The following is a 16,677-nucleotide window of genomic DNA, read 5'->3' on the forward strand; positions in this document are numbered from 1 at the left end:
AAGTAAGAAGACAATTCAGGGTATTTAAATATAAAGGACAACTAAGCCTTATTTTAGTTACCTTCCATTGCATCCATGTATAAGTCTGTACACGCCTGTAACTGTAACCTAGATTTAACTCAAGTTCTTTGAGATCTTGAGTTCTAAGAAAATGTGTCAGCCCCTTCGGACTTGCGATGCCCTGCTATAAAGCATCGCTTTGCAGTTGTACTGTCCTTGGCAATATTAAACTCCTAACTTAGTCATAATACACAAAAAATATTTATATATATAAACCCATACTGAAAAGGAGTCTGCGCGCTCAATTTTTTTTAACTGCGTGAAATACCTGCTCTTGACAGATTCCATTTCCATATTTTTAAAGCTAAAATAATTTAAAAGAAAACAAACAAACAATGAGACCTTGTATAACCACAACATGGATCTCACTAGCTAAGCCATCCTTTAAACGAGGGTCATTTTCTTCTCCGGATGCAGCTTTCTTTATAGTGAGAGTGTGAAGAGAAGTCTTTTCCACGCCTACTTTTGCCGAAAAGATTGTTATAAATCCAGGCCACGTCTGCAAAAAAGAAGCATTACCAAGAAAACAACAGCAATAACAAAACACCAAAAAATAAAATACTTCAAACAATACTTTTAAACAGTTGTGCAAATCTGGGTGGTTTTTAAAACACTACCTACCTGTTTCTTTTTTCTTTTCTTTTTTTTTTTTTCTTTTTCTTCCAGCTTAAAGCATATTAAAATAAGACTTTCATCACCTTTTAAAAAGAAAGCTTGGCTGTCCTTTGGCGAATACTAACAATTTACAATGGCGTGGCCTTTGAGAAAACGGAAGTCATTTTACAAATTCACAATGCTCCTTTCATTTCGAATGGACGCCCCATTTAAAAAAAAATAAAGAAGCACAACCTCTAGAGTCATTTGTGTTCCAGTAATTTACAAAAAGAACTCACAGGATTTGGAAATAAACAAGTAAGAGAATGTAAGTTTATAATTAGAAAAATGACAGTTTATAGACCTTCCCTCACATTCCAATTGGGCTTTTTAGAGCTTCAGGAACCCTGTGGGTTTGGAAGGTCAAATATAATTGGAGGGTTGGTCGGTTGAAAGCTGACTGTACACGTTGAGGCATTGATGTACGTTGTATAACCGTCGGTCATAATGCCGTAACCTGTGGAGACAGAGTGTCATGCTTACTGTAATATATACAAATGACAGTGACTCAGTGGTGAGCTGTCAGGCAAGGAAAACTGAAAAAATCTTTGCCAGTGGGCAGTGAGATGAGATTCAATGAAGCCTCCCCAGATGATAACAGCTTTCAGAAGCTGCCTTCCAATTACATTCTGTTTTCCTTAAAGGGAGAATCCTCTACTTCAAAGAAAAGTGATTCTTTTTTTCTTATTTAAACACTAGATTTGTCAGGGAAAGACTGTGATTTCTTTACTAGTGAGAATAAAGAAAAAACATTTCTTCCCCTCTTTTTAAAATATGATTTTCATTTCAAAGCCCTGCATTAATTATTGAGTTCTAGGGAACAGAATGAGTAACATAAGCGACTCCTCAGGGCACAGGCATCCAAATCCCAAATGGGCTTTGGGACAAGTGGGGGGGGGGGCGTGGGGGAGAGCACTGCACTGGGATCCAGGAGGGTGGATGCTCAGCTTCCTTATCTAGGAGATAACTGATCTTAACTTACTCGAATTGCGTGGCTTTGATTCCATTTCACTCAAAAAAGTCAAATAACCGAACACCCAAGTGATTTGCAGAGACATCACCATAAGACCCTGCTTCCTAAGCTCACCTGGGCACCGGATCAAGCCAAAACACTTCCCACATGCAGAATATAAATCTCTTGCAACCTACTGGAAGAAAGTTAAGAAAGTTTTTCTGGGTCTTTGGTATGTATGCCCCTTTTATAATTTTCTTAAATGTTTATTTATTTATTTATTTATTTACTTGCTTATTTAGAGAGCAGCAGAGGGGCAGAGAGAGAGAGGGGAGAGAATCCTAAGCAGGCTCACACTGTCAGCGCAGAGCCCAATGTGGGGCTTGAACTCATGAGCCATGAGACAATGACCTGACCTGAAATCAAGAGTCAGACACTTAACTGACTGAGCCACCCAGGGCTCCCTTCCAGTTTGATAATTTTTAATTCGTTGAAATTTTTAGCATGTTTGCAAGTTAGCACATATCCCTGGATACCCCATATCTACTTGAGAACCTCTGCAATTAAGTTTGTAATTCTATGTTGGTATCAGGCTCTTATGGCATAAAAAAATATGTCCGTGAAAAATTATCAGGACTTACAGAAACAACAGGTTTTTCTTTCTTTCTTTTTTTTTTTTTTCCTTTCCATTTGCTAAAATTTCTCCAAGTAAGCCTGTGGAGAGCTTAATGAGGGTCAATGGAAAAATCTCTTAAGAAAAGAAAAGAGGCATTTAAAATGTGCACTGTTTAGTTCTGGGGTCATAAAGTCTTGTTATCTCTCTCCATCAAGAGGTTGGTATTTGCCCTCTCTCTGCCCTCTTCAGCTGTCTTAAGTGAATAAAAGTGAGACAAGTTTATTTGAATATGATCTCCTCCCTTTTAAGCAAGTTTATTATTTTGGGGCTTCAGTGGAATTCCCCAATAGTCTGGCTAGTTTAAAGTTAATTAATGATTTAAAAAAAACCGGATGAAATGCAAACTCAGAGGTATGCTGTAGGTATTCAAGCCTGATAACTGTCCCCCAGAACTGCTGTTTAGACATGAACTCCCACCCATTCTCCCCCACCAATCCGGTATCATGCCTTAAAGAAATGCCCTCCTTTTCAGGGACTACGGCTCCAAGTCAGGGTAGGATGATGTCCACTCCTGTGGAGCTGCACCCCGCATTCCATGCACTCAGCTGGTGCCTGCACTTGGGGCAAGCTGAATTTTCTTTGGCATTAGGAGGATGATTTTCAATACGTATGCCTCTAATGCCTAACCTGGAAGCCAATGGATTTGTGGGCTTTGAAAAGCAAACTTGGTTTTCTTGCTTCATCAGACACGTAGGCCTCAACAACTCACCTGCAGACTCATAAAGAACTCCAGAGTACAAGCTGTAAGCAGGAGCTGTAGAAAATATGGAGGCTGCCTATGTAAACGCACCACTGCACACAAACCCGTGAAACCGGGAGATACTGGTGCGGCCAAGAAAAATCTAATGCCTGCTGAAAGACAGCTTTGTGTCTGTCTAAAGACCCTAGTTTAAAAAAGGAAGGACAGACGAAACCTAGAGCCCTACAGTTTCCTGGGAGGCTTTTGGATTCTGTGAACTTGACTCCACCCTACCTTGAAAGGCAGAAAGAGGCAACTGGACCAGTTTCCAGTTGGGGGAGATTTAATTATTCCCTTTAGCCTCAGCCCGACCTAATAGCGCTGATGATTTCTGAGAAGTCTGAAATGGTTTTCGGAGGTTCATAAGGAAATGACTACCTGCAAATCTGCAGGCTCCTGCCATTTCTGTTCTATAACTTTCACTGTGTGTCCAAAGTTATTTTTCAAAGAAAGTCTTGTCTTCCTGGGTCCTGTGTGTATTCCATATGAAACACAATATTTACAGGTAGAAAGAGGCATTGGAAGTTGTTTAGTCTAATATCCAGGCCATTTCTTCTAAATGTCTTAAAGAAAGAATTTGTCCTTTTTTACCTCAGGGCTGTTCTACAGTGGCGGTTAGCAAACATTCCTCATCAGAGCCCTGAGATTCCAGAAGTTGCCTTGGGGTGTGGGGGTGGGGTTGGGGTTGCTGGGTTTTCCGTAAGGTGAACCAGACCTACTTCTTTCTCTCCACTCTGCTTAAAAGAGAGAATCTCCATATAAAATATTTATCAGCTTTACATGCAGGTATTTCCCCTAACAATTGATATTGCAAAAGGTTCTGCCACTGGTAAAAAGAGTTTGACAACACTGTTCCAGTCATTCCAACTGTACCCAAGGTCCCCATTCTGGAATGAGATCGTGAATAATGATACAAGACCTTGTGAATGCCTTTCTGCTGGTCTTACCTTCATGGATTCCACCAAATACATGGAGCTTGGGCCGGACTCGCCTCTGGACTGTGTTTAAAAGCTCCACACAGCCGACTCTTTGAAGCTCCTTTGGAACCCAGTCTCGAAAACCTAAGGGCAAAATGCAATCAATACTCTTAATTTTCCTTCTTCAGGTAAGGTTTCATTTAGACTTTCAGGAAGCCATAACTCACAGAAGGTTTATTACATTATCTGTAATCCTAGCCTCTCCATTAAAGCTCACAATGGCTTTTAAGGAACTTTTCACTTGTCACTTTGTCTTCTTTAGGTTCTTGAAATTTTTTTTTGGTTTCCATTTTTTTCTTCCTGTTAATTAACATTTTTTTTTTCTTTCTGTAAGGGATTTGATTTATGCAGCCCTGGTTTCAAATCTTCATGGGCCTAATGACATTTATTCCCGGCAGTCCTGCAATATCTCTTTCTTTCTCAATTCAGTTACTTTTCTCTCTTTTTTTTATTACGTCTTTCTTATAGCAGTTTACCTCTAAGATGGCTCAAAAAAGACAGGCTAGTAGGGACTGTCTGTAAACTGGCCACAAGATACCTTGCTCTCCTCAGGTACATCAACTTTAACCCTTGGTAGTTCTTGATGACCAAAGCTTGGAAATGGCAAGTTCCTCCTCCAGTCTCCTCTCTGACAATAGGCAGCAATGTGACCACATGGTGGCATCCAGTCAGCTGGGGCTAACTGACTACCTTTAAAGTAAAAGCCACTTACTTCCACGTTTAATGTAGAGAATCCATAAAAACTGACATCAATTATAACAAAAGTCAGGTATCTGGATGATTATGGCCAGAAATAGACCCCATTTGCCTGAGCAGGATGGGTGTAAAGAAGGCAGGTTGGACTAATGGCTAAATCATCATCAGTGGGAATCCATACCACAGCTCTGTTGGTGATTTCTACTATTCAGAAATGATCAGGCAGAAACGGACTGATAAGCTTATTCCACTTTGTTTGACGGAACTGCAGCAATGAAGACAGAGCATTTCTGTAAAGACATGTTAACTGGGGTGTGGGGAGTGGCTAGAGAGTCTGGAAAGAACATCAGATGAAAATGGGGCCCTATAAAAATTCAACCAGAGGTTTCAAAATTCTGTTTGTTAGGGGGAAAAAAAATCCTTAATCCACAGTGATTGGCATATTCTATCATGGATGGGTTTTCCTTGAAGGAAGAAATTATCTCATTTCATATACAATCAACCTGAGAAGGCATCCTGCTTATACCATGATAGTAAAGTCTCACGGTGAGATTGCTACTCAACAGGAAAGAATTAAAGGCCCCTCTCCATCCCCACCCCAAACCAGCATTTTCACAAGAATTCCAATAACATACTTTGATTAAGGTTCAACTTTATCTTATGAAAACCTCACCTGACCTTTTATTGTGGAACTCCTTGAGGTAGAACTTACTTTGCTGCATGCACAACCACTCTCTGGATTACTCCATATTTACTACAAGTAAAGTAGTATTCAAAGTTTCTGGGATGTCTCAATTCTTTGGAGGCTAGAATGCAGACTTAGGACTACCACCACTTGCTCCTGTACCGACATTAATGGCCTGATGAGTCTGCGAATCAAGTGTTCTGCTCAAAGTTATATTCCAAATACTTCAGTCATGTAAAGCTGTCTGTGCTGAGGATATCCAAGTCCTGTTTACAATAAACAGCCCAAGGAGAATCATGTCTGCATGGAATAGCCTGCTGAGGGAAAGGACCGAGTTGGCTGAGATGCTCTCTCTGTAGGGTCTCACTGGGTAACTCAGGGCTGATCAGAATATTTAGCTAGCAATTCAGGATTTAGTCTCTAATGGCTGCAAAATAGGGAGCTTAATTCATTATGATGATAAATGTTGTTGGAAGTGTGATCTTTTAAAACATGGGGTGGGATGGGATGGAATGGGGGAAAAAGGATGGGGATGGTGATTCTGAAATACTGAAAAAGTCAGGAACGGCTAGATCCTGTGCAAATCTGGACAATTCCCCTGTCTACAACACAACCTGCTTCTCTTCTCTTGCTTCTCCACATCATTAAAATGTGCCACCATGACTCACGCCTTGGCCCTCCCTTCTGCTATTTCTATGTGAAACACAGAGCACTCACTTTCCTTGGAAGGGATGGAAAGCAGCCCTAAGTGGGCTGGAGGAAACAATATCTACAAAGATTAAATTCACAGTAGGGGATGTGTGTTAGATTTTTTATTTTTCAGGTTGACAGAGGAGGGAAGTCATATGGACCACAACCTCAAACCATAGGGAAAGACTGAAAATAATTTATTTTGTAACAAGGGTTTTCTTCCTTTCTCTAAACCAACCTTTGCTAGCATTATGCATTTGAACATTTATTAAGAGTGTAGATTTCATCTTATATGTTTTTTACTGCAATCTAAAAAAAAGAAAGAAAGAAAGAAAGCAAGAAAGAAAGAAAAGCTCTCCTACTATAAGTGAAGCATCTGAATTTCCAGAGTTACACCTTTGTTGAATGGGGATCCAGGTGATAGTCCTGTTTGACAATGTTCTGTGGCTAAGCCAAGGAGATAACAAGTTCATGAATAATTAAAAGAGAATTATAAAAGTCAAAAAATCATATTCTGGCCCATAACCTGCATAACTAAAGGTAGCTTTGAAGCACACTGGCAATCTAAACCTGGATGTAGGTTCGAGGATTCTGTAGGTTCAAGGATTCTGTAGGATGAGTATCTTTAAGTAACTTTCAATGTAAGTCCTTACTTAACACCTTAGTTTTTTTTTTTTTTTTTTTAAGGATTCTTTGCTTATATAATCAGCTAAAATGTTTAACTTTAAAGATTTCCCAGGTCCCACTATTACATGGGAAAGGATAATGAGCTATTTTAAACAAAAGTTTCCATTATTTCGTTGCCATTCAAAAGCCCTGCAATTGAGAGGTCTGTGCCTTCTTCCCTCCAGTCTCCACTTCCCTTACTCCAAAGTGAATACAGTTCTTAAAATAAATGATCGAGCTCCAAAGACTGTGGTGCTCCATACTGATTTGATTTTCCCTGACTCAACTAAATTAAAAAAAAATTTTAATTTCAAAAACACCTGTAAGCCTAGCAGAACTGCTGAGTTTAATTATCATACCAGTTTCTTTAAAGACATTGGCTTTTCTTTTTGTATTCACTTTTCATTTTTTGAAGGAAATGATTATATCCCTGAAGCATTGTTTATTATGCTTGGGGAAAAAGACATCTATTATGACAAAAGGACAACATTTGCTTCACTTACCTAGAGGAGGTCCGTGTGTCATGAGTATGTCGATGCCCTCAGGGATGAGGTTCCACTTGTCCAGCAGAGACTGACCTCTGGGCAGGTTAAAGCCCCATCCATTAAACCACGGGGTCCTTTGGGGGAGATAATGCACACGGTATCAGGCCAGTGGAGCCACGTTTCTGCTCTACAATATTTCTCTCGTGCACATTCCCCCACGGTTTGCATCGCTCTCTTGTCTCTTTTTGATGATTGGCCCTGGCAGCAGGATGCTTTTTTGTTGACTGCTTCAAAACCAACGCATTTGAAAGCAAGTGTGGAGCCTGCGAATTGTTCAACCAGAAAGGGGCACAAGAGTCTTTACAGTGGAGTCTCTACCTAGCCGACCTCTATCAAAATCTTAACAATGTTTTGTCTTCTCCCCCAAATCTCCATGCTTCCTAAGATGCCTAGCTTGGATCCAAAGCATTTCTACCCTTCCTGTAAGAAATTCCATCAGCACCCCTTCCTCCCCATCACTGTGAAACTGTTTTGCTGGAAGGATTCTTACAAAAGTCCTTGGAGAAAAGGACAAGGGCTCTGAAGGCAGAGCATGTACCTCCGTACATGGAGATGTTTTGAAATCCTGGACTGAGAAAGCTGAAAACGTTCGGGGCTCTGACAGGTGACAGGGGATCCAGGGAACAAAGAGCAAGCGTGGCCTTTTCCTCCTGTTCTCAAAAGTAAGGTTTGAGGGTCATTCTGGAATCCACTCTCCTGACAGGGAAGGTAAGCAGTCCACTCTCCCAGGAATGAGTTTCTGAGGTTGATGCTTCAGGCAGGCAAAAGTGAATGAATGGGGGTTTTGTCCTCAATGAGAGCACGTCTAATTGGAGCTGAACATGCCTCTACCATTTATAATAATAGAATAACCAATTTTTCTCTGCACATACTACTGGCTAAATCACACCAGAACAAAGCAGTTCCCAGTGCTGTCCTATTCCCAAACATCTAGATATAACCTTTATTTGTTGAAATTGACTCTTTCCCATTCTGTAGGAAAACTCCTACTTGCTAGCACATACGTGTAAAAGACAAGTTGGTCAATTTTCTGGCTAAGCTCAACTTTCCTCTTCAACTTAAGCTGCCCCTTTCGTGCCTATTGAAAGAGGCGACCCTGTGTCCAAGGTAACTTGGTCAGTCACAGCAAATCAAATGAGGTTCAATCTTATTTAAAGCCAATCATGGGCCAGACTATCAGATTCTCTCAAGACTTGGAACTCAGAAACACTGACCCAGCATTCATTTGGTGGTGGGCACGTACAGGCAAGGACAGAGTGGAGAGGGCAACCGAAAACCATGTGAAAATCTGCCTTACAAGTGAGAAACCTGAGTTCTCACTGAGATGCTTGAAAGAAAGTTCCAGAGGTAAGAGACTGTGTGGCCCCAGTTAGAAAAAGAGAAACCAAGAAAGCACCTGACTTGGGTCCTACAACTATCTTCCAAGTTCCTAAGCCATCCTAAGGGGCTTACTTATAGTAACAATAATAACTTTTAAAGCTATTAATTGTTGAGGGCTTACTCTCTGTCAAGGTACTATTATTCTAAACACTTTATTTGTATTAACACATTTAAATTTCACAATAAGCTCAGGAGGTAGGTACTATAACTAACTCCATTTTACAGATGAGGAAACTGAGGCACAGAGAGGACAGGTAAACACAACCAATAAATTGGATATGAATCCAAACAATCTGGTTCCAAAACCCATACTCTTGACCACTGCACAATTCCTCTTCTTCCGTAGATTTGAACTAACTTCCTACTTGCCCTGGGTGAGCCTCTTCTGTATTCTTTCAGGTTTAGTGTCTTGTTGCCTGAAGCCAAATGAGCTCTGACCATGGAATCAAGTACTTGGTTCTAAAATCCAGCAATGAGATGGTGGAGTGGACATCAGTGGTTTTTGCCTGCCCAGCTCTTTCACCTTTCTTTTCGTAACAGTGCCTGAAGTTTTTTGGAGAACCTCTCCCTCCACCTCTTAGTTCATGTGCTCTGCAAAGGCTGACCCAACCCTGTTCTAGGATCTCCCTGACCAGTGACTAGTCTAGGGATGCACATGTGACCCAAGCTGGGAGTCGTCCTCAGGCTTTTTCTGGTACTACCTAAAAAGAGGTCATGGGTTCCTCTCTGGGATCCTGGGTCTTGAGAACTGTGTAGGCCTAGAATTGCCTGGAAGCTTTGTCTTAGCCACCATGCAGACAGCCCGGGCTTAAGAATCAGATCATCATCACACACACACACACACACACACACACACACGCCAAGCAAAGAAACAAGAGTACCCTGATGACCTTTTGGACATACGGATCCAGTTGTGCCTGAAGCCAATCACATTTTTCCTTTCAAGTATATAAGCTAATAAAATATTTTCCTTTTTATTAACTTGAGTTAGGTTCTGTTTCTGCAATCGAAAGAGTCCCAATTCAAACAATTATTGTGTTAGTGTAAAAACGACCTATGTACTTATTGCAGGTAACACTGTCCACCCCCACCCTTGAACCGACCCCAGAGATGTTCATGTCCTGACCCCCCCTGGAACCTGTGAATATATTGCCTTGTATGGTAAAGGGGAATCAAGGATACTGATGGAGTTCAGGAGCTAATCAGCTGACCTTAAAATAAGAAGATTACCCTGGATTATCTGGGGGGGGGGGGCGATGTAATCACCTGCATCGCCAAAAGCAGAGAAGGGAGGCAGAAGAGGAGAATGGAGTGATGTAACCTAAGAAAACCCAAAGTGCTGTTGCTTGCTTTGGACATGAAGGAGGAACAACACAAGCCAGGAGATGTGGGCAACCTCCAGAAGCTGGAAAAGGTAAAGAAAGAAAAGGAATTCTCCCACAGAGCCTCCAGGAAAGACACTTTCCGGCTGACATCTGGATTTTAGCCTAGTGAAATCCATGTCAGACTTCTGACCAACAGATTGCAACATGGTAAACAGGTGTTATAAGTCACTAAACTTGTGGTAATTTGTTACAGCAGCCAATAGGAAACGAATACAGTACCTAAAATGTCTGAGCTGTAAACTTCAGGACCTGTGACTGGCCCTGGGCCTCACCTAGAGCACAGCACGTGTTCAATCAACACAGCCCTGGGGTACCTGGGTGGCCCAGTCAGTTAAGCATCCGCATCTTAATTTTGGCTCGGGCCATGATCTCATGGTTTGTGGGTTCGAGTCTTACATCAGGCTCTGAGCTGACTGTGCAGAGCCTGCTTGGGATTCTCTCTCTCTTCCTCTCTCTCTGCTCTTCCCCTGCTCTGTTTCTCTCTTTCAAAATAAATAAAAAAAAAACTTAAAAAAAAAATCAACACAGCCCTCAGCAGCCACACTGCCTTGTAGCTCAGCTAGATGCTATGCTTTTGGTTTCTTTGGAGGATTAGGAAGTGCTGGCTTTCTTATCCCAGGCTGCTGGGGAGGCACCAGGTACCACAGGCCTGAGGGAAGCAGCAGGTAGAACCTTTTAGGGCTCAATTAGTCAATCTCGCTTACATTTGTCTTCTAGGACTTCCTGTCTTCAGGTTCTTAAGCATTTTCATTAGAATCTGAAATAGAGCTGAAATGCCCATTCTTTCCCTTCATTTCACAATGACCTCTTTCCAAGATTTGTCTTAGAAGTAAAAGAAAAAAAAAAAGTTCAGAACCCAGTGAAAACTCAGTGAGCATTTTGGCATGAGAGAGAGAAAAATAAGCAAAAACATCTGTTTTCATAGGTTTTGAAAACAAGCTTCTGGGCCTATGGTTCCTGTCTGAATGGCAAATAAAGAAGGCTTGAAAGAGTCCCAAGCACACCCAAGTAGTTGGTACAGTGAGGGGTTCTGATTTCGCTGCCAGAGTCTGTCTGAAGGCAGTCAGCCTCTGGACCCCCAGGTCATCCCAGAGGCTTCCAGAGTCAAAGGAACAAGACTTTATTTTCCAGTCTTTCTGAGTTTCTCTCACAGAGTCTTCTTGGGAAACCTATAGTCCTATTGCCCCAGGAAGTGCTCTGTTTTTTAAGTGCTTTGCGAAAGAGTAAGACAAGCCCATTGTGTACAGATACCCCAAATTTCATGTTAATGTAAACTTTAATGTTAAGCTTGTGACAAAATCCAGAAGTTTCCAAGTTAAAGGCAAACTTTAAAAATATCTGGCATTTATTTTGACTCAAACCTGTATGTATGTGTATGAGAGTGTGAGACAGAACTTAAATTATAAGAAAAGGAACATTTATCAAGTCTCTGATATGCTTTATATAGAGGTTTTACACAGACTATTAAATTTAATTCCTCATAACAATCCTTGAATTATTATTAACAGTCCTTGAGTACTGCCAGCTCTATTTTTAGACAAAAAGGCTGAAGATCAGTGATATCAAGTAACTTGTCAATATTCCCAGGATTGGTAAGTAGTGGAGTGCAAATTCAAACCCGGATCTTCTGGCTCCAAAGCCTCTGCTTTTGCCTGCACAGTGCTGAACTAAAACCTTCTAGCCCAGTTTTGGTTTTGGCTCACACACTTGTGAAGTAAAAACAGGGCTGCTCCGTTCAGTCTCTTAGGCTGAGCACTGTACAACTTCAGCCGGTGCCAGGGCATTGTGTGATTGAAGTGGCTCATAGTAAAAATGCAGTGTGACTTCCAAGATGTTATTATGGCTTTTCTGGGATGTTTTCTGTTCCTTTAGATCCTCCAGATAAGGCCTTTTCCACAAGACAGTGGCCAGGCAATGGTAAAAAGCAGCCCAGTGATGGGTTCCAGAATTATTCCAGCATGGCTTCATAAATGGGCATACAGAAGAGACCTGTGTGCTAATACTCATTCTGGCATGAATTTACAAACTCACATAAACCTTCAGTAAGAGAAGGCCCCTCAGTGGGCTCCTTTCCTCATCTGAAAAATGAATGAGTACATGGATTTGATGACTGGGTTTCAGGACTGCTTGTAGGTTGCAGAAATCATATGCAGAAGCCCCACACCCAAAGCAGGGACATGAAGGGGTGCTCTTGCTGAAGGGCTGGTAAGAAGGGGCTCTGAACCTACTCACTCAGTCTGCTCCTCCTTTCTGGCCTGAGTTTCTGAGCAAAGCCGGCAAAACCCAGCACTTGATGGTCCTTCTATGATCAAGAAATCCTAACATTCTATAAGTCTGTGCAGACTATCAATGTTCTAAATAAATGCCGTGAATTGCTCTCAATGAATTACCTAAATTGCCTGTAAGGGACCGAGTCCAGTGTGGAAGAAGTAACTGCACAGAGCAGAGACCAAATGTGTCAGCATCAATGAATAATGCTTTATCCAGTTGAGTTTCAACCTGAAACATGAAACCCCAGCAGTGAGCCCATCAGGGGTTCACTGGAAAATATGTGCACAGTCGACCTCCCGAGCCCCACAATGGGTTTTGTTCTGTAGCAATGGGGGGTGCGGGGGGGAAAGGAGGAGGGAGGAATCCAGGGGAACAATGTCTATTGCCTCAGCCAAGGACTTAATAATTAGCTGTGACTAACAAATACCACATGGGAACCAACTTGTAAGAAAATGTCCCACAAAGCGCCCTATTGCCAGTGGGCCAATCAGGACCTGTAACCCATCTCCTTATAGAGAGGGATTAGAAAACTCAGGCAGCTAGAGCTGCCTGAAGCTACTGGACCAAAGACACGGATGGAAGCTGTGGGTGCTCTCAGGGCTCCCTCCCCCTTGCTCTCGCAATTAGGGGCACTTGGCCTCTCCAGGCTGAAAGTTCAGGAGCAGGAGCTAAGGGAGTTAACATAGGCAGAATTTGTTCCAAACAATGTCAACACAAAACAGGTTTTCTATATGGAAGCAGGTTGAGATGAAATCGCTACAAAGGTCATCTGTGTTTGCAGTACACGGTGCTGTGGTGTGGGCAGAAGGGAGCTTGCTGGACCATAAATCTGAGGTTGGGACAGGTGAATGGCTGTTTACTCCCCTACCAACGTCAGTGGGGGCCAGGAGCGCCCCAGGAAAGCAGGATTTGTTAAAGAAAAGTTGGCACTTGGTCTGCTCAGATGGGCTATTCAGGTTCACGGCGCTGGTACCTGCTGGTCAATGTCTACAAATTCCCCCAGGTGCAGATGGTCCTGGGAAGGTTGCATCACAAAGACTCAAGATTGGGATTGTGATTAACCATCTCCTAGGTGCCTCCTGCAAAGATGAAGGCTTGGAAGCCTGGTGGGCTCCCCTGGGATTCTGCCTGGAAAGTGTGAAGGGGAAAGTGCAAGGGTTCACAGCTGGGGTAGCGGCCATGCCACTGCTTAGGACTGTGAGAACCTGGGGATTCTGTAAAAAGTTAGCCATTCTTGTTTTGGAGGCAGGAGGTACAAACATGGGTTATGGAATCACAGTCCAGTAAAGCCCCAGGTCTGCTACTTACTGGCTTCTCAGTCTCCTCATCTTCCAAATCGAAATGGAGTATCTGCCTATGTGGGTAAAGTGAGATCATTTATGCAAAACGTTTGGGAGAGTATTGGCACAAAGTGTTAATGTGCAGCTTTTAATTTATATAGAAGATATATGAGCAATATATGTGTATGTGTATATACACATGTACGCACACACACACATGCACGCACACAAACACAAACAGTCGCTCATGTTACGTTTTCTTCCTACAACCTCCCAGGCTGCGGCCCATCAAGTAAACAGACCCTCCTGCTCCAGACTTTTGAAGAGTCCCCAGTGAATAGGCAAACATTACTAGATGGCTAGATAGAGTCTGATTTCCTCGGGCTGATTACTTATTAAAAGGCACTTCCTCAGCTCACTTTTGAGTGGAAGTTTTCAAACAGGCACTCGCTCACTCGCTCGCTTGCTCAGTCTTGCATAGACAATCCTGTGGAATGTGAGAGCACAGGGCAAAACGTTAGTCAAGGCTGCTTAGCTGGCTAGTACAGGTGGTTAGATTTTGACAGGATCTTAAATTGGGGGAAGTTCAAGGGAGGGTCCTTGGGTCCTTGGAATATTAATAACAGGGCCCTTGGACAGGTTCACTGGCGGCATTGACAAGCTACTAATTAACACCATCACCACAGCCTGGCATCTCCAGTAAGCAAAATTCAGAAACCAGGGGCCAGTTTCCACATACCCTTTCTTTCCTAAATGGCGGCACTTTAGAATTGCAACCTTCCTCATGCCTGGCACTCCCAACCTCCGTCGGCCCCTCTCCCACTGCACATCGCACCAGGTCTAACAGAAGCTAATTTAACCACCGCTGGTTAAAATCACACCGCACTTCACAGCCCCTTTCACATGCCATGAAGCTGTCATGATAATTCTTGATCTCTAGCTCACCTGACAGCTCAGCCCTCCCTTGACTGCAAAGCTTCCCGTCAGTTAGAAATAGCAGTTTCCCTGGCACCACATGTGTCATCCCGAATATCCAGATGAAAGGCAGACGCCTGCCCCACTCCCTTTCTTGCCTCCTTTTCTCTTCTTAGCTCTGGAGTTTGTTAAGAAGCCAGCCTTCTCCCCCAAGTCCCTCCACTTGGCAGCCTGGAAGTTACTCTTCCGTGCAATTAAAAAGATGCTTTGCATTAGCTCACGGAGGAACGTCACACCTTGTGCAGCAAAGAGACACATGCACCAGTTGACATGGCTAGGAGAGAGGGACAGCTTAACTTCAGGGCAAGATTTACAGCCCTGTGCAGCTGCCTGGCCCAAACCACAGGCTCAGCTGCCTGCAAAGGGCAGTGGCGGCTCCTCTCTCACGCCAGCTGTCTAGTCCCATCTCTTCCCTGTGACTCTGTAACGCGCTCTTTCGTTATGAGGTCCTGGGGATGAGAACAGATACTGTTTTGATAAAGGGGCAGGCCTGAGTGAATAAATGTGGTCTATGTGCTCTGGACGGGACAGGAACAAATCATACCTAAGGCGGTCACCTGAGGCCCATGAGCTATGGGCAGGGGCTTCGTAAACCAGGTAGGGCACACCGCGGTCTTTGCAAACATGCCAACTGTGTGTCCCTTTTCTGTAACTAATAAGGAACAAGTGTCCGAATGAAGCCTCTGTTACCCATTTTCCTCTCCCCTGCTGGAAAGGAAATAGTGTAAGCGGACTTTCCTTCAGGAACCAAGAAAACAAAACCCACTATGACCTGTTTTCGAATGTGGTGTGCCTTGAATTATTAAAAATAACATTACAGTGTCTGTTGCCTTCCCATTGGGCTGTGCAGGAGACTATGCTCATCAATTGTGCAAAGAGCCTGACAGGGCAGCAGGAAGGGCACGCAGAACTTCTGTCTTGGTGGGCAGGTCAAGCAGATTTGGGACATGCCCAGGTGCATCCAGAAATAGCATTTTGTTTTGCGGCTGAGGAAATCTGGTGCCCGGACCAGAGAATGGGCCCTGCCTTGATCTTTAACCCCCGGCAGGGGAATTTCTCAAAGAGGGATACCAGCACCACTGTCTAGGTTTAAAAGAAAAAGGGGTCAGTGGATGGAGAGTAGAAAAAGAAAAGCAGCATTCCTCCGTTTTTCTTTTTTTTTGCCATTTTTAAAATTGTAGTAAACTATATATAACATAAAACTGACCATTTAACCATTTAAAAAAATTAAAAATAAATTTTAATGTTTATTTATTTTTGAGAGAGAGAGAGAGAGAGAGAGAGAGAGACAGAGAGCGAGCAGAAGGGCAGAGAGAAGGAGAGACACAGAATCTGAAGCAGGCTCCAGGCTCTGAGCTGTCAGCACAGAGCCTGATACGGGGCTCCAACCCACAAACCGCGAGATCATGACCTGAGCCAAAGTCAGACGCTTAACTGACTGAGCCACCCAAGCACCCCCATTTTAACCATTTTTTAAAGTGTATAATGCAGTGGCATTATATACATTCGCAGTGTTGTGCAACCATCACCACCTTCCGTCTCCAGAACTTTTTCATCATCCCAAGTAGAAGCTCTGTGCCCATGAAAGGACAGCTCCCTCTCCCCACCCTCCTTCCAGACGCTGGCCAGCACTGGTCCAATTTTTGTCTCTATGAATATGACAACTGCAGGTGTCTCACGTAAGCAGAATCGTACCACATTTGTCCTTTTGGGTCTGGCTTATTCTCTTTAGCACAGTTGTGTTCAGGGTTCATCCATGTCATTGCATTTGTCAGAATTCCACTCCTCTTTATGGCTCAATACTACCCCCTCTTATGGCTTTACTGCATCCTTTTTTTTCATCTAAGGTTTCTGAAAGTCTAGGATGTGCCAGGCACTAAGCTTGGCCATAGGGAGACATGGAGTCTCTTTCTTTGTGAAGTGTGCAGTTACTGAGTTGAAAGCCCAGTGAGGACGGGCTCAGTATGGTACTTCTGGGGCATTTATTCATTCAACAAACATAACCTGGATGCCTGCTGTGAGCTAGGGTCTGGCAAGGTAGGTGCT

At 43.0% G+C, this 16,677-nt stretch overlaps 1 protein-coding gene across 1 annotated transcript in view; it reads right to left on the bottom strand.

Moving 5' to 3' along the window:
• Positions 1-725: 725 nt before the first annotated feature.
• Positions 726-16,677, bottom strand: part of MPPED2 (metallophosphoesterase domain containing 2) — a 173,305-nt gene continuing 157,353 nt past the window's right edge. The window contains exons 5-7 of the mRNA XM_030333602.1: positions 7,299-7,414; positions 4,029-4,142; positions 726-1,171 (exon numbers count right to left, since the gene is read on the bottom strand). Coding sequence (XP_030189462.1) covers positions 1,053-1,171; positions 4,029-4,142; positions 7,299-7,414 — 349 coding nt within the window. The 3' untranslated portion in view covers positions 726-1,052. The remainder of the gene's footprint in view (positions 1,172-4,028; positions 4,143-7,298; positions 7,415-16,677) is intronic.

Source organism: Lynx canadensis, chromosome D1, assembly GCF_007474595.2.
Source record: "Lynx canadensis isolate LIC74 chromosome D1, mLynCan4.pri.v2, whole genome shotgun sequence".
Classification (NCBI taxonomy): domain Eukaryota; kingdom Metazoa; phylum Chordata; class Mammalia; order Carnivora; family Felidae; genus Lynx; species Lynx canadensis.